Source organism: Phalacrocorax aristotelis, chromosome 13 (assembly GCF_949628215.1).
Source record: "Phalacrocorax aristotelis chromosome 13, bGulAri2.1, whole genome shotgun sequence".
Lineage (NCBI taxonomy): Eukaryota > Metazoa > Chordata > Aves > Suliformes > Phalacrocoracidae > Phalacrocorax > Phalacrocorax aristotelis.
In genome coordinates this window covers 12,593,665-12,612,172 of record NC_134288.1, presented here as the reverse complement: position 1 = coordinate 12,612,172, position 18,508 = coordinate 12,593,665, and the positions used below count along the sequence as shown (strand labels likewise).

The following is an 18,508-nucleotide window of genomic DNA, read 5'->3' as shown; positions in this document are numbered from 1 at the left end:
AGCCCCTGCAAGTCTTGTTCCAGCAGCAATTGCTGGGCCCCATTACCTGCTCATCCCCTCTGCCAGAGGCTGTCACCCCTGAGCAGACCTGTCAGGAAGGAGCATGTCTCCATCCCTGCTGCTCCGGAGCTACCTGACATCCTAGCAGTGGTACCACCGTGCTGGCAGGCAGTTTGCTACACACCCTTGCTGACATCAAGTAGGTGATACCCAGTCACCCAGAGAACATAACGAACCATCTCAGGAGAGGATCAAGAATGGAAGTGGATGCTCAGTCTCTAAACTGCACCAACAGCCCCAACTCTGTTCTCCCTCTCCTTGGGTGGCCACCCTTCCCAAAAGTGTTCATGGTGCTGGACTGGGGCACTTGGAAGAAATGGGCACCGTTGCTTCCTGTGCTGCACAAACAGGAGCCGGCACCATCCAGACCCATCTTCCATTAGCAGAGTGACTTCATGGTAACAAAGGCCTTTTTTATGGTCATGCCTTGCAAGTAAGTCCTTCTACAGAGCACAAAATAACATCATTCCTCCCACCCTTATCAGTGTCTGAGGTAGCCCAACCTACTGTACCATCCTTACCTTGCGCAGAGTCATCCATGTGCCACTCTCAAGGCTTTGTCCTCCTCCCTGGATCTCCCAGTATGACAAATCCCTGTTCCAATCTCTTCTCTCTAACCACCCTCTCAGCACACCTCCAGAAGCAAAACCTGAAGTCACCAGGTCTGTGTGAATAGGCCACATTTCACTAGTTAGCTGCCACTCATCTTGAGTCTACTTGCAAACAATTTAGAAAGACTCTTCCATCCTATCACACTGGACACGTGCCTCTCATTTTGTGTCTTCCTACTGGTCTTACTTTTATTTTCTATCAAACGGGAAGCAATGTACTATTTATTGCACTGGTTGGCATCACACATAGGAGGGGAGGTCTGGAATTTGAAGATTCTCAATTATGAATCCAGAAAACAGGAAACTGCTGAGGATCAAGGCTGGGCACAGCCCGGAGGCCCATGTTTATGACTATAATAAAAGGATAAGGCAGAGATGAAAGCAGGGTTGAGCCAGGCTTGGTAAAGCATCAAAAGAAAGGTGCAGGGGGCTAGAACAGGCTTGAAAGAGCAGAGAAGCTGACTAGGCAGATGATCAGAAGTGTATTTAGCATCCTCCCTGCCAGCCCGGTGGATCTGAGCCAGGTCATAGCTGTGCCGGAGCTGCAAAGGGCAAGGACAGCTCCCAGAAACCTGCCCTAGGAAGCAGGAACAGCCCACTTGAGGGGCTTCTCATCACGATAAGCATCAAGAACAGAACTGACTGTGCAATGCCACAGGATGAGCGTGTCTTGTAGCCCGTGCCTGGGTCACATGAAGAGCAGGACAGGCAGCACCTCCAGGCTCACAGCCCTCGGCGTCAGCGGCGTGCACTTGGGCGCGCATTCAGGGCATGAGCTCGTGGATGGCCGAGCACCCTGAGTGGTGAGGAATGCTGTCACTTGCTGGAGGAAGATGATGGGCAGAAGAGAATGGCTGCACAGGGCCAAGCCAAGAGCTGTCCTGGGGGCTTGACTCAAGAAATCATTCTCTTCTGCCAACGATTTTGTACTCATTGATCTGGTGCTGTGCAGCTCCAGCACACAGGCTGTGCACACAAAATGGAGAGAGATGCAGTATTCCATTTTGGAGATGGCACAAGCCAACATGCAGCCAACTCGGATGCCAGCACACTCCATGTCAGAGCTGTGAACCTCTCCAGTTCCACTGGGTACACTGACCTTCACAAAACGCTCCCTGCAACGTCCATCTGAAGGAGTAAAACACAATTCTCCAGTAAATAGAGGCCTGACCTAGACAGTTCTGGTCTGTTTTAACTTGCCTGGTACAACCACAAACAGGCTGGACAAAGCTGACCCCCAGAGCACATGTATCTGTACCCATTCACACCCAATTCAAGGCATGCTCTTGTTTACCAGCCCAGCCAAGTAGACACTTTCCAGGAGAACAGCAAGAAATTACAAGGCTTGCCTTCCAGCTATTCATTGCAAACTAAAGCCTCCTATAACACCAGCTTCCAGCTTGCCTGACCTCTCCCCAGCTCGTGTTCACCCCGAGGCTTTCTCCTAATCTTTGAAGAATCCCAGGGAGTTGAGCAGGAACAGGCAGCCTGGAGGGAAGGGGGAGTTCCATGGCGGGAGACCTCACCGTCAGCCTCCTCATTTCTCATCACGCCAAAATTAAAAATAGGCAACAATAGTTAGGGAGAAATTACAGTGGAAATCTTGCACGCACTTTTTAGAAACAGAGTAATTATCCTTTCATCATTCGTTACCTGGAGCTGTTCGGGGCGGGGGGGGGAGGCTGAGGCTTATTTTAACACCTGAATCCTCCAAAGCTGGTTCAGGTCTAGGCAGAGCAAGCACAGCCTCTGGGAAGATTAAGCCATTGAAGCACAAGGGTCATTTGTACAAGAGGCAAAGAACAGGCAGAAACACCCTCCTTGGAGGCCACAAAAGGTGCCACAATGCTGAGTGATCTGCCCAGAGCCTCCTGCTCTGCTGGGAGCCTTCTCTTCTGTGCTCACAGCCTGGCAGACACCAGGCATAGCAGGTCTTTTGGGAATCAGATGTTACATGTGAAACACCATCTAGTCACTGCAGCCCTAGAAAACCAATTTTAAGTAGTACTGGTTCATGACAAAAGTAAACATAACATACAATTAAAATTCACATGTCGTCCATGATTTCGCCAAAGTGATATTCTGCACATCTTTTCCCTTACAGGAACCACCACCAGCACTAACAAAGAGGAAAGAAATTTCAGCCTTGGCTGTTCTGGATCCTGGAGAGGGGAGCTTGGCATCCGACTTGGCAAGGCTGTTTGAAAAGGAGAAGACAGATCCCCACTTGATGAACAATCAGGCACTCCCTTCCTGCTCACCTGAGCAGCTCCTGCGCAGCCACTGGAGCCAGGAATCCGGTGGGAGCTGGCAGAAAGCATGGAAAGGTCGAGAGGGGCCAAAGCAAAGGCAAGAAACCTCCCCCTATTGGCACCAAAAAAACCCCCACCCAAAAAACTAAAAAACCAACCACAAAAAAAACCAAAAAAAATGCAGCAAGCTGCTGCTCCAGGTCAGGGGAACTGCAACTTTGAAGAAAACAGAACAGCCTTCACAAGCTAAGTTATTTCAAACAATGAAGGGGAAAATATTTTGGGAGAGAAGATTCATACACCTGGGCTCCGCGCCAGCTCCCACTGCTGCGCGCTCTCTCACAGTCACACCTTTTCTGCTTTTCCCAGAGAAGCATTACAAATATGCACCCTGCTTCCACTGGACCGTCATGTTAAAATGCAGCGGCACTGAACAGGCTCCGTAGTTAAAAGGGAGCCACAGGCCATTTCAGATCTGGGAACTAGAATTCTGAAGCCTGTAAATGGACAAATAGATCTTGATCTACTTTTGGAGGATTCTATGGCAATTGCAGAGGACTCTACACAGGAGAAGAGACTGTAGGCTCAGCTGTTGAAAGCAAAAAGGATTTCTGCTCAGCCTGCTTAATGTGCTTTATTTTTAATACTGCTTTTGCTCCAAGGGCCAGAGAACAATTTGGAGAAAGAATGTCTTTGTTGGAGATTTTACGCCCCAGCCCTTTACTTAAGGTGCAAAAGCTCACAATAAATGTCACTAAGCCCTCCTACTCCTTTCCCACAGTGGTGCCCCAGCACAGTGCAGGCCAAGTAGTCCTTACAGTAAGAGAAATTAAAAGAAGTAAAAACTACATACAAAAAAAAAATCTTAACTCTTTACCCATTCTTACAATGCTCCATGAAAAACACATGCCAGGCAGATAAGGCAGCCTGTGGCCCTGAGAGAAATGGAAGCTGTACATTTCCCAGTGATGTGGAAAATGATCCAGAAGACATCCCCACGGAGGGGAAGGAAAGGAAGAGACTCATTTCAAGTTTCACCCTGTATATAGCAAGAATGAACAAGGATGCCTCAGAGGGAAATGTAGGCAGCAGCTACATCACCTGGAGGCAGTAAGAGCTCTCACAGCAACTGAAACAAAGGTGCAAAAGAAAGAAGGTAAAAGGAGGGAGAAATTTAACTAGTTTCCAGCTGAAAATGAATGACTGTCACCCCATCCCACCCCAAGCCTAGGGAAAGCAGCCACTAGGACAACAGCTCTATTCAAGAACGACCATGAGCTTTCTCTTTGGATTTCATGAGTCTACTCATCAAGAAGGATTTTTCAATTAATTAAGCCCAGATTCATCTGTGTGCTGAAGGATTGTGCTGGAGACAAGGAGGGAAGCCTCAGCCCATCAGTTTACAAGGCTTTCCTTCCAGCTGCCTTTCAAAGAGCGCTCCTGAAGATCTCCACCAGCAGCTTCCATTACTATTTCAGTTAAATGAAAATAAATGGGAGGATAGAAACTGAGTTGAAAGAAGATTTCAGACCACTGTGACACACAAGATACTATGCTCTGCTTCAGTAGTGTTCCTTTACCATTAGGCCAGGTGGCGTTTTCACCTACAGAACCCAGCTCAGATCTACCAAGGATGATTAGGAATTTAATATTCACTAACAAGAAATTAGTTTGCACAAAGAGGATTGACTTGTTCACGCAAATCACACATTCAGCCACATTCACAGAACCTGCGAGCGTCCTGCACGTCTAACCGTTGTGCAAAGCCGGTCCCGAGGGGCCATGTTTGCAGTGCAAGAGGGAAGGGAAGCAGGTTTATGCCCTGGAATCCACCACAGGAAAACACACCCACCTCCTTTTGAGAGAAGTTTGACACTGGAAGAATAGCAGCCTGTTGGCCAAGGGCTGAAGCATGTAGTGTGTATTGTGCCAATGAACACCTTTACTTCGGAGCTAGAAGAGCCTGGCAAGTGTGCATTAATTGGTTCAACAGAGGCCAGAAAAAATGGTAACTTTGGCAGATCCTGTTGTAATTACTAGAAAGCTCAAGAGGTACTTCTGAAGGCACCTGGTAAGCTATCGATCTACTCCCTTGCCTAGACACATCTTACAGTGACTATAAAACACACCTTCAGACTGGCCCAGGGGCTCAGCTCACAATCCTTTTCATTTCCTTCCTACCTTCATGAGTTACCAATGAATGCAACTTTTTTTTCTTTTTAACCCTAAAGGGAGCTGCATTTTAAGCAGTAACAGCCTGAAGCTCTCCCAAGGAGGAGGTTTTCTTCTCTCCTCAGTGGCAGAGGTGAATGGATGCAGGTCTTTCTTGCTGGTGACCGGTATGTAGGGGAGGCTGTGTGCCCTCTGTATGGCACTGCTGAATTAAATACCTTTCGGGTGCAAATCAAAACTCCCTGCAAAGCTTCAGAACTGTTCTTTAGTGTCACCGGGGCCAGCAGACTCTGGGGATGAGGGGGAGACCGGGGATGCTATCCAGCCACCTTCTCACTGCAGTAATTAACCTCAAGCAAGCACTGGCACGAAGCTCCTGCTCTTGCATGACTGCAAGCATTCCTCTCCACGGAGTTTATCATAAAGCACCAGCTATCCATAAACATCTCTGGGAAGGGCTGGCCTGGGTTCACCTTCACGCAAGGAAGATGTCAGGCCCTGGCAGGAAGCCAGCCATTCATGTTTCTTTAAACCTCCTGATTTTTGTCAGCCCTGACTCAAACGACCTTCTTGAGAAAAAAAAAAAAAAGAATCTTCCATCACACCCTTTCCTCCCCTCCACCCACTGTGGCACTTAATCACAGCAGGCTCACAGGGGACAATTCCCATGGTAGCAGTGAGTCACGGTCTCCTGTCCCTCTGCTCCCCTCACAGCCCCTTTGCAGCTGAGGCACTTTCCCATTTCCAGCTGGGAAATGGAGGCTCCAGGCAGGAGAGGAAAGAGCTTGGAGCTAAGCAGCAGCGGGGCACACTTAGGAGCCTCCATCACAGCACAGGGCTTTGCCCTCCAAGCCAGGCAGGATGGCCAGTTTTGGGGACAAGTCCAGATTTCCCAGCAATACCACAACACACCGAATCCTCCCAACACACAGCATCCTTCAATTCTTCCACCTTGCAAAACCTGAACTATGCTTCATCACAGTGCTGTGATGTTGTACTTTGCAGCAAAACCATGCAGTGGCCCAGGCAGACATCCTAAATATACTAAAGCTTTAAGCACAAGGTCATGATTAAAGGCAAGAAGAAGAAAATTCCCTCTTCGTACTCCCTTTCTCAGCAGCTCCTAAAAACCATTTAATTTTCTTCCTTGGAAAACTTTCCCTATTTCTGGCAATCATACCCTGGTCTGACATGGGAAACCTCAAGTGACTTTTCCTCCTCTTCCAGCTTTTCTCCGCACCAATTCTGAAAAGAAAAATCACTCCTCCTGGAGGAGGCAGGAACAGACACAGCACAAGAGGGGGCAATTCAGATCCAACCCCCCCAGCAGATAATCAGACAATCTCTTTCCATGCTGTAGTGGGAGCTCTGATCTGCCTTGCTGATGAAGCCATTAAGATTAGGCCACTGCTGGCACTAAGATGACATGACGCGAGTGTTTAATATACTCACACCAGGTGGGTGGCCAGCCTGAGCTGGTCTTTAACTTATTTGCTGCTGTGAATATTCCCCTCTCCTTCTCATAGGATTTTAACATCCCTGTGAGGAGAGCAAGCTCCCAGCCAGCAAAAGCAAAGACCAACAGGCTGCTTAATCAACTGCCCCTCTCCCAGTTGCCACAGCCTTGCCAAATGTTGGCAAAACTTAATTCCAGCTGGTAATTAAGCACTTATGATTCGAGAGGGACAAAGACAGCAGGGAAGCACAGCAGCAAAGGCAGGGGGGCTGACACCAGAGCCTCCTGTGCCAGCCCCTGCCATGCCATCAGCACAGTGCTCCAGGCACTCCTGATCCCCCAAAGGGACAAAAGCTTTTACTAGCTATCAGTCCCTTAAATTAAATCTTAATTGGTCCAAGAGCTCCCTAGAGGGTTACATAGAGCAAGGAGAAGCCTTGTTTGCCAGCCAAAAAAAGTCCCTGCTCTCAGACATGCCTTTGAGGGTGTTACCTGTGCTGTTTCACAGGTATCCAAGGAATTTGCAAAGCCTGGCTGCCAGGTACACCAGCCTGATCCAGCACTTGCCCTGCAGACCCCACTAGGTCTCAAGAATCCCTCTTTTTATCTTCTATCCTTTCAACCAGCCTCAACTTCAAGAGGAGGAAATTACCGATTCTGTAACATTTCATCTTGTTTCTATTGCCTGACCTACCAAAACAAAGGAGGGAAAAGCAAAGAACTGACTCTCACCAGGAGCCTAAACAGGTTATTATAGCAATTACATACAATAAGGGCATGTATAAAGAGGAAGCCACTAAAAACAGCTGAAGCTTTAGGTTTGCACAGCTGGTCTCAACAGGAGCACGACCACTTACTCTACAAAGGTGGCAGGGAAGCAGGGGATCTGTGAGCCCAGAGAAAGTCCCCACCAGCTGAAGCAGCTGCGACCAGCACCACACATGCAAGTTCTGCAAACAGCCTTGCAGAAACAATTCTGCAATCCCACCCCGCAGGGTGCCAAGAGCAAATACAGAGGCTTGGGAGAGGAGGGCAGGAGAGAAAAGGTATACTTAGACTAGCTCAGTTTTAGCAGTACTGCAGCCACACACACACCCCCCACCAACTATTCCAGCCTCTGGCTCCCAGCACTGCAAATCTCCAGGTTCCAAGTGCAGTAGCTCGCAAGCGCACGACACAGCTGGGTTAGCTTTGGCCTAAAGCCAGAAAGTTGCCACAGGGAACGACAAAGAGGAGGAGGAATTCTCAAGGAAAGCTGGTCTTTGAAAATCCCTTTCCAGAGAAGCAGTGAGCAACCAGAAAGCTGCGTTGCAGGCTGGCCCTTGGTCAGAGGAAAGAGTGCAAGCAATCCACCCACCCAGCACACCCCTGCCATCTGGGAAGTTTCTAAGAGCCACAGCAGACGCCACCTACGTTGGATAACGGGATCAGCACGCTGCGTGCAGCCCCAGGAGGCTTTGCCCACGCAGTTACTATGCGATGCATGATGTGCCCCAGGCATTAGGAGACATTTTGCTGGTGCTGTGTATAGCACAGCTTTAGATAGCTGGCACTCATGAAGAGAACAAATTTATGGAGAGTGTTTGAGAGGCTCCAAGCAAGCGCTACCACAGGGCAGCGAGTGGATCAGAGACAATCCTAGGGATTAAAGTGTGTTTTTGAGGCATCCAACAAAAGGGTATCATCATCAATACAGCCCAGGTATCTATAGTTGTATATCTGGAGTCGGACACCTTGCAAACAGAAATGACAAAAGAGCCTTTACTGCTCCACAGAAGGTGAAAAAGCCACCTGCAAGGTCAGTGCAAAGCTCCAGTGCCCAGCAAGGCTTGAAGTCACTGCAATCAGTGCAAACTCCCAAATAAAGCAGCAGTGTGCACTCAGCCCCTGAAAGGCTGCCTGAGCAATCACAGCAGCCAGGTTTCCTATGCAAGAGGTGGGCTGTCCACAGCTGCACGGCCACCCCATCCCGGAGACCTTCCAGCCCATGGAGAAGTCAAACTCTGCCTTTGGTGCTACAGGCCTGGGAGCAGAGCTCGGGGAAGTGCAGCAGAGAAGATGAAAGCTCATCTCTACCTCTTCATAGGGACACTTCAGTAGTTAACTGCTAAACTGTCATAGATTACAGAGCAAGCGCTCTGAATCCTGAATTACAAGGGCTGGCTGCTCCCAGAGACAGAGACAAGGCTGCATGGCATGGGAAGGAAGGGGTGTCTCAAGCACCCCCTGCCCCGGGCCAAAGACTGAGGAGTTCCCCCATCCAATAGCCAGAGCAATGGCCCCATACGAGAAAGCAGACCCCACATCCCACAGCCCTTCAGGTCTCTGGCTTATAATACCTTTCTGCCTCTGCAGCTTCAGCCAGGATATCTTGTCTGTTGCTTTCCTCTAAGCTGAGGAAAGTCTGCGAGAACAACCCGTTTCCAGTGGGGTAGTTTTGTGGATGAATAGGAGCAGCAGAGGAGTTGGTGGGGACCAGCAGCCGTGCTATTACAATGATAATTCCCTTTGACTTGCCAGCATTGGAGACCAAACATCCATTGTCATTCTTTGTCTTTTATAGGAAGAGCTTCAGCATGGACTTGCTGTTTTTAAAGAGTTTTAAATGCACCAGTTAAAGTTCCTCAGGGCTGTATTTTGGTGTTCTGGGGTGAAACCTTGCCAACCATCCCCCTTTGGGAGCCAGGTACCCTCTTTAGGGGAAGGGTACCTGTATAGTGCGGTAGGCTTCCATAAGTGACTCAACTTTTAAAGAGAATCTAAATCATAACAGCAGATAGCAGAGACTGCAGTTAATACTACAAACAGACAAGAGCCTCCTACCCTGTCCTTAGATGAGAGGGCTTTGTCCCACCCTTCCAGCAAGGACCACTGAAGGATTTTAGAAGCAGAGGGGCAGGTCCTTGCCAGCATGGTCTACAACATAACCAAGAAGGACTTGGGTTACCTGTCCAAGGTCCAAAGTGACATTGACCTGGTTGAACTCCAGGCCCCGGGAAAGCGGGGGGCTCTGCCACCAGCGCTCTGTCCCATCAATGGCATTTGTTATGGGGTGGGCCTTGTTGCTGTTTGCAGAGGAGCAGATGTCGCAGTACTGGCCCTGTTGGAAAGTAAAAAAATAACATTTAACTGTAGCCAGAAAAACATGGCACAAAACAGACAGATATCACAGCAATTCAGAAAATATAGAGTGTAAGCAAATCAATAACATTTTTTGTTTGCACCAGTTCAGAGCATGGACAGAAAAAGAAACAAGAAAAACTCAAAACACCCCCAACAACAACCTAGTGTAGAATCCGGGTTGCTCTAGGAAGTCCCCCTTCTGTATTTCAGATATGCACTGAGCTTTGGCAAAGGGACCCAGACACAAAGAACTGGTTGCCAGATGCAGAAGGGTATGCAGAGGGAGAAGCCGCACTGCAATGGCAAGCAGTAGCCCAAGCTCCAGGGCCACCAGCTCCTCTGCTGAGGCTGCCACTCACACTCCTGCTGACAGCCAGGGATCCTGACCCAGACCATTCAGCCATTCCTATGGACCCAGACTGGCAGTGCTTCTGCCCAACTCCCTGCAATCTGTTACTTGTCGACCTATTCATTTCACAAGTATAGTCCTTTCAGCTACATTTTCAAGCTTAATAGTCTAGCAGCCAAGTTCCTTTTGCTGGTGATGCTGCAATGCAAGGCCAGAAAGGGACAGCCCCTGCTGTCAGCTGGCCAGGGACCCAGCTGCAACCACTTTTCTGACTTGCTTTTGTGGTGCGGGTGGCTTTGTCAGCTCCATGGACACACTGCCAGAGAAAACAGCTCTGCAACTTTAACAGCACCTCCTGAGCAGGATCAGACAAAGACCTGAGCTGTTAGGGGCAATTCTTTCTTTCCCATTTAATGCCCAAATGAATGTGTCCATCTCTTAGGGAAACCTGCAAATAGCCCTGAAAATTGGCAAGTTATTTGTTTTGTGGAGCTGCTGTTCTGTCACTTAAATTGCTGCTACAAACATCCCAGAAGGGAACTCTGTTACAGGCAGTTCTCCTTTTAAAGGTGCAGTTATCCCCAGGCAAGCAAGCTGCCCTTACCTGTCCCAGCTGCAGCCAGCTTTAATATTATACCAGGTACGTGACCTCAAGACAAGCAATCTCCTTCCTGCATACTCCATCTGCATCCCTACAAGGGCTGAAGCAAGACAGAGCCAGAGCAGAGCATGTGATTTTCCAGATGCTCCAAACTCTGGAGGAAGCTCAGTGCAAAGGAAACCGAGTTTTCACAGCATTCTTCCCCACAGCCATGTCCTATGTTATTTTCAGGCATTTATGCAATGCAAATTGTCCTGAGCAAGAACAGAGTTTAATTAATTCCTCTAGAGATATGAAAATAGCAGACAGGCAAGCACAACGCCAAAAAAAAAAAAAAAAAAAGGCAGCTGAAGCCATCCAGGCAACCCCGATGCCCATTCAGGGAGCTGCTGCTGTACAGAGAGGTCAGGACAAGGCTGGTTTGAACATGCACTGAGCAAGGAAGGAGAGCAGACCAGATAAAACTGACCCAAATCTTCAGCTCAAACCTTTTAGAGGAACCGGTGCAACAGGTTGTGTGGAAATTTCTGCTGAACGATACACAACACTGAGGTGGGGGGAGAAGTGAGGCAAGGTTACAAAATGGGGATAAATAACAACAAAAAAAAGTGTTTTCATGCTCTAAGTTCTCGCCACAGAGTGAAAACCATTTTGAACCCAAAGTTCACACGGACAGGCAGCAGTCAATTCAAGTTTAGTAATAGGGGACTAAAAATTAGGATCAGCTGTGCCACATTTGTAACGCTGCTGTTATCCCTCCCCACTGCTGTGCAGCCTGCATGTGTGAGCTGCCACTGGGCTCCTAACATGTCAACAGCTGAACTAAGTTTGCTGTTAAAAGTGTGATTAGCCTCTCTGATGCACCAGTTGCTCATTAGCTGTTTCATTAGAGCCAGACCAAAACCTGATGAGAATCATTTCCAGCTTTTCCTATTTTAGAGCAAGCCAGGCTCCTGCACAGTGCGTCAGGTCTCTACAGGGAAGAGAGAAGTTCTGACATCAGCAGAGGATTTTAATTAAAAAGCAATTGTGAGCCGCAGGCTTAGCAGAGACAGCAGGTTGCCAGAGCCCAAGAGGCGTGGACATCACCAAGACACACTGGGGAAAGAACTTCAGCAATGCAAGAAGTTGCAAGGCAGCTTAGAGAACTTAAAAGTGCCCCTATCAAAGCAAACTGCAAAGGGAGAGAGATAAGGAGCAGGTTTGAATGGAGGGCAGCTTCCAGAGACCTGCAAGGCCTGATCCTGTTCCCGCTCACGTCAGTGGGAACTTCAAAGTTTCCCCTGAGCATAAAGACCAGCCTGGCACCCCGCTGGCACGGCTCGCCTTGGGGAAAGCAGATGGCTTTGTCCTGGTTTATCTGGCCCTGCCATAACCCAACCTCAGCTCTCCTCACCTAATTTATTGTAAAACCACAGGGAGCATGACCCAGCCTGGGCCCCTGGGGATGAGGTAAGAAGGGCAGGAAATGGGGGGGGCAAAAAGTATTATTTCAGACAAGGAAAGTGCATACTTGCAAGCTGTCACCGGGGCTGTCCTCACAGATCAAGCAACTGCTCACACAGAGAGTTAAGCAGGTGCTGTCTCACCAGGTGTGTTTTTTCTGCAGGCAACAGCAACTTGCTTTAAAACCTACACGGCTTCAGCTGCAGTTAAACCACTGAAGTCCAAAGTTATCATATAGGTAAACACAAAGAGACACATCCAGAGAGGTACACCACCACCTGTCACCCAAACCGCAGCGAGCCCTGCGCTGAGCCAGCTCCCCCCGCCGCGCAGCGCCACGCACGAGACACGCGCCACGGGATAAAGCACCCCAGGGCCAGAGGTCACTGATGCCTGCAGGATCTCAAAAGAGAATGCCACTTAGTTCAGAGACATTCAGGTGTGAAACAGCTTCAGACCTCATCTGCTACTAACACCTGGAAGAGCAAGAGGACAAAACCTCTGGCAAGCACCAGCACTGCTCAGGCAAGCGTCACTCAGCACTGCCATTCAGATCAGTGCTGCTTTTGCTTTGTTTGCACATTGAAATCGGTAAGGTCTGTTGTGCATTTTTAAATTCCAAGGTTTATAATTGCTTCAATTAATGCTAGCAACTTCCCTTATTGTTATGCAACTAATCTCCTGAAATAAACTAATCGTCTACAAGCCTCCCTCACTCCGAGAGCAGCTTACAATCCCTGCCAGCTTTGGCAGGTCTCTGGAAGAGCCCCCAGGCAGCTGGGCAGGATGGGAAACATGAGCACACGGCTATGCCTTTGCAGAGCTGTCTGTCTTGGAAGACAAATAGCTACAAGCATCTTCAGTAAAGCTTGATCAGAAAAATAAACCTAAAATATCTCTTTTGCCTCATGTTCAAGACATTATCCTCAAGGTAGGATTGCCCATGCTGATTAGCAAGCAGGACAAGGGAAGCAAACCTCCGTGGCGAGTCCCTTTCAGCACACCTCAGCATCGCCGTGCATCACATCCTCGCAGACTGAAAAGCCCCCCACAGTTAGAAATACTGTCTTCTGCCAAAGAAGCCCTGAATAAAGCAAAGGAAAGTCCTTGAAAGGGTTTAGAGTCTTCCCACAAGCTGTGCCAAAAACACTGCAAGCGTCTTCAGGGCAGCATTATTTCAGAAAGCTTAACAATTATCAGCATTTTTAAGACGACTGTGTTTTAAAGTCAGTGAAGTCTCTCCCCTGAAAGTCTTCCACAGTGTCAAATAAAAACAAGCAGAAAACAGAACTGACTGAACCCATTGATAGATGATTGTATTAATGTTTACGCTAGGTCTTCATTCAAGCAAACATTCCTTCACCACCACAGCACATGGACATCTCTCAGAGCATCGGTCCCCAGATGCATTCTTCCAGAATTCCTGACCAAAACCCCCTTCACACCACAGCCACACCGTGCATGAGCAGCACCGAACAGGCGAACGGAGAAGGGAAGGGACTTGGTCTGGCAGGACACGCAGGCAGCCAGGACATGCACGGGGAGTTCATTATTGCCATTTCAGTCTGCTCAAATTGAGCACTTCCCTCCCAACTCCCTCATTGCTTTAGTCACCGGGTGGTACCAAAACCCCTAAAGGGGATGAATTGGGAACTCTGACCTCTGCTCTGATGCCTCCTGTTTCCTCCCCTCCCTCTTAGGTGCTGCCTGTGGTCATGGAAAGGAGCCACTACAAAAGGATTTTGCTAAAGCTTTCAGACTGAGCCAGTACCACTGGCTTGGGAAGAGGCGCTCAGATCAAAGCGACGCTGTGCCAGAGCTGCAGAGGGGACAGGGAAGGGGGAGGCACTGCAGAAATCCGCAGCTGAGGAGCCCTGTGTGGCAGCAAGGGGAAGCCAGGAGGATGCGCACACCCTGCGGCACCAGGAAAGGCCTACGCTTGAAGGATGAGTGATAACTGCCCCCGAACTTGTGCAGCCTGAAGGGTTTATTTTAGTCACCAGCATCATTAGTGCAGTGTGTCATGCTGAACAGGTAGACAGAAGTAGAGCAATAAATGCATACCCACATTTGCCAGCAGTCTTATCCTCCCAGTTTTGCTTGGCAGATCATTCACATCTGTTTGCAACTGCATGTAGTAGCAGCTACCTCTCTACCTTTGCCTCACTGTAGGCACAATTACTACATCTAGGTCCCTCTAAGTCTCCTGCTACTAGTACTTAAAGCAAAGCACCTTCAAGTTACATTATTTTACAGTTCAGCAAAGTGAAACAGATCACTTTAAAAGGTGGCAAAACTCAGAGGAGGACATCAGCTTTTTGCCACCCAGTAGCATCTTCAGCAATTTCTACTACAAACACAGCAAAATCCCGTGTCATAACCACACAATAGCCAGAAAATTCCTAATACAGCACTAACTCAGGAGAATGCGGCCAGAATGAGAAAAATGTTATAACAAAGCCACCCCTACTAAAAGGCCAAGAAAGGCTCAACCCGAGAAACTGAGTTCTCCCTTACTCTTCCTTACTGTTACGTACAACACAGACAACCCTACTGCTGCATTGCAACAGGTGAACTGGCACCGTGAACCTCATAAGCAACGAGCAGAAAATGCTGGCGAGCAGCAGCTGGCAGCTCCATGGCAGGCTTCAGGCTGCAAAGCATTTCAAATGAGAGCTGCTCTTCCCAGCTTGGGCTGCCCTGAGGGGGGGGCAGTGGGTCTGGAGTTCCTGCAACTAAAACTAGTGTTTTACAAGCCCGTTTACAACTGTTCTTTCCTCTTTTCAAGAGAGCCGTAGCTGTTACACTGCACACCAGTTTTTACCACCTACATTCCTGCTCCAAGTTCCTTCTGGTCCACTTAAAATGGGATCCCTGAGATAAGTCACCTGATATTCGCTTGTAAAATTCACCCTCTTAACTTTCTCTTTTGCTCATCCTAATGCCCCACTGAACACAGAGTTAAGACCCATAAAGGTAAATATTACCGTGTTTATCATACGTTGATTCTCTGACTGGCAGAGGAATTTAAGAGCTCGTTTGCCCAAGATTTTGCCAACATAAAGACCCGACAACTTTAAAAATAATGCCATGGGAACCCAGCAAGCTGTGTTTCACGTGTGCAGCTTCAGGCAAGGCTGGGAGAGAAAGAGCACGTGTGTCTCCTCACCCCACTGCTCCGGGGGGCTTCAGGTGGGCTCCCGGCTCCAGCCCACAGGCCTGGGCAGAGGCAGGTGCCCTGGGACCACCCCTGCCTGCCCTCTGTCCCCTCCCAGAGCCCCCCACCGCTAACCCACCGGCTCTGCACCCCCGCCGGGTGCAGTGGCCAGGCAAAGGGGGTGCGTGGGAGAACACCCGTGGCAGCGGGGCCGTGGGGCTCCGCACGCCGCTTGCAGACCCATCCCCGAGCCACCCCGCTCTTTGCCCCCCCCAGCCCCCGGCGAGGCCAAGCTTTGCCTCTCCTCGCACCGACGGCTGAAAACCAGGGGTGGGACGAGGGAGCGGTGGCCGGGGGAGCACAAAGCGGGGGGCTCGGACCTTTCGGCAGCCCCCCCCCGGCCGAGAGGAGGCTTTGCCCTCCCCCAACAAGGCTCCGTGTGTGCCCCCCCTCCCCCCGCCGGCCGTACCTGGATGGTCTGGTTGGGGTCCCCCCCCGCCACCGGCCCCCCGACCAGCTTGCAGTAGAGGTCCTCCACGGCGCGGCGGCTGCCGGCGCCCGCCGCCTCCTCGCCGCAGGTGGCGGTGGCGGAGATGCGGGTGCCCTCGGCCAGGTTGAAGTAGGGCGGGTGGAGGCTGTGCCCGTTCACATCGCTGGGGAAGGAGGCGGGCGGCCGGGCGGCGGCGGGCACCACCAGTAACCCCACCAGTATCCCCAGCAGCGGCACCAGCCGCGCACCGCCGCGCTCCGCCGCCCTCGCCATCTCCACCGAGGCTCCCGAGCGGCGGGGGCGGGCAGCGGCCGCCACCTCCCCGGTGCCGCCGCCTCGGCACTGGGGCCGCGCCGCCGCCGAGCCGCTTCTTCTGCCCCGGCGGCGGGGAGGGGCCGCCCGCCCCCTGCGCGGCCCCGCCGCCCTTAACCCTTTCGCTCAGCGCCGCCGCCGGGGTCCTCTGCACCCACACCACCCCCACCCCCCCACCCCCCCCCCCCAAAAAAAAAAGAGAGGGACCTCCCCCTGGGACCCCCTCCCCCAGCCCCGCGGGCAGCCGCAGCCTTGCGGGAAGGGAGGGCAAGTGGGGTGAAGTGATTCCCCCCCCCCCCCCCCCCCCAAATAAAAGCGGGGATGGGATCCTCAGGGAAACAATGTGCCTATTGTATCTGCGGGGCTGCGCTGCCTCGGTCGCGCTGGCTGGTATTTTAGTACGTTAAACTCCATTAACCGACAGACCGCTTTATCTCCAGGAAAAAACCCTATTACTAATTAACAAAACGGTAAAAGGGTCCACAAAATCCGTTCCGCTCTCCTCGGGGTATGCTGTTGGTTCTCATTAAACTCGGACAGTGAAAATTTGCTTCCACTTGCCCCAGAAAGGCTGGCTTTCCGGGAAAGGCACTGCCTTCCCACCTAAGGGGGAAAAGAAGCAGCTCAGCAACCTCCTCCCCATCCCTCCGCTACCCACGGGCAGTCCCTCCGTGGTGTGTGTGACTTACAAGGACACGCATGCTCTCAGGTCTTTATATATTACTGGGGGGAATACACTGTACAGATAAGAAGCTGAACATATTACGAGAATTTTTATATAACAATACATAAACTAATTCATCAAAACACTACTTTGATTTTCTAGCACAGACTTTTTTAAATCCAAGAATTGAACAATACACACAAGATGTTGTGCCTGAACTGGCAGATACTGTTTCTTTAAACTAAGACGACAGAGAGTAGACCAACAGAGATCAGGTCTGGACCCCATACAGTCGGATTGCTACGGTATTTGAAACCCACAGGAAGCAAAACAAGCTCTTAAGCGTGTCCAGGTCTTCATAGGCTGCTGCTGGGCATTTGCTCATTGCCTCACATCATCCTCTTTGTTTCTCTTTCTGGAAAGCCTAGCAGGAAACAGCCATCTCAGAAAAGTTACTGTCTTAAATACGAAAAGCTCTTTTTTAAAAAAAAAAAAAGGTTGGGATGCATGTGGTTCAAATACGTAATTCCACAGACTGCATTTGCATATGGCATGTACCTGGCAGGCTATGCAATTACACTCATTTTATCGCTTTCAAGGGCCTTTGAAAGATCCATTTTACTGTATCCAAAGCACTCTATGTGGTCTATCGTGAGGTGATATATTGTAAGATTACTGTATGGAGCCCTGGTCACCGCAGTGCCCTGTGCTGCAGGCAGTTGGATACTTGCAGACCTTGGCCAGGTGCTGCTTGGGAAAGCTGGTCGGTTCAAACATCAGGAGGTGGAGGACTGCAGCCACACATGCCATCACGAGCCAGGGAGCCATCCAGTGCCAGCTGTTTCCCTCCTGGCACTACGCACAGTGCAAGATCGCATTAGCATGACAGCAGGGCTTGTGAAGGCAGGGTGGTGAGAGGAGCCTGGTTCCACATGGCGAGGAAGCACTGAAGCACAGGAAGCACAGCCACCAAGCCCGTTGGGTTAGAAAGGCTTCCTAAAGGGCTTTCAGTCAGCTTTTAACCCCTTCCTGCTTGTCCATCTCTTTGGAGACCTTTGCCCTGGTTTTCCCACTTCGTGCAAGATCTTGTCACTCAGCAGACGAATGTATCCTTTAAAAGCTAAATAGAACCTTTTAAAACAAATTCCTATAAAGAGAACAGGCAGTCTATGCCCTTTAATCTGTGCTTGAAAATGGGTAGCTTGCTCTGGGGAAAGTGGAATAGTCACCTTTGAAAATACTTGTGCTCTGCAGTAATTGTTAACTAGCATGTTTATGTATGGGAGACCAATACTCCACAGGACAGGAATTAAAACTTCCTTAAACTTTATCAAATGCCCTATTTAATTAGCTACTTACACCCCATGGCACCTGTGAATATGTAAAAAGAGTTAACAAGGAAAGCAGGGCACTGATTAGAAAAAACAACTTTCTCCCACCCCTGCAAGAGAGTTACAAGGCAAAACACTTGGGCCTGTCTAATATCCATAATCCCTCTAGTGGTAACGTTGTGGCACGTAATTAATCACCTTCCAACATGCAATTACTGAAAGTGAACAATCCATCCAGAGTGAAATCACAGTTAGCACGTGGGTTTTGCGGCACAGACTCAGGAGGACCATGCAGAAAAAATGACCCTTCTGCAGGCAGACCAGCCTCTAGTCAACTGCAGAGCTACTTTGCAACAACAGTTTGAAGACTGAAGACGTACTTGGGCTACCTACACTGAGGGGATCTGAAGTTTTCCAAGAAGCAATGGAAATGGGTTAAAGAAAGAGGATTCTGAGGTGGTTTTTTTTTCCAGCGCAGAAAGAA

At 49.8% G+C, this 18,508-nt stretch overlaps 1 protein-coding gene across 2 annotated transcripts in view; it reads right to left on the bottom strand.

The window, feature by feature from the left end:
* Positions 1-16,072, bottom strand: part of LAMA5 (laminin subunit alpha 5) — a 95,970-nt gene extending 79,898 nt beyond the window's left edge. For both annotated transcript variants that reach the window (XM_075108726.1, XM_075108727.1), the window contains exons 1-2: positions 15,697-16,072; positions 9,499-9,651 (exon numbers count right to left, since the gene is read on the bottom strand). In XM_075108726.1, the coding sequence (XP_074964827.1) occupies positions 9,499-9,651; positions 15,697-15,990 (447 nt within the window). In that variant the 5' untranslated portion in view covers positions 15,991-16,072. The remainder of the gene's footprint in view (positions 1-9,498; positions 9,652-15,696) is intronic.
* Positions 16,073-18,508: the final 2,436 nt, after the last annotated feature.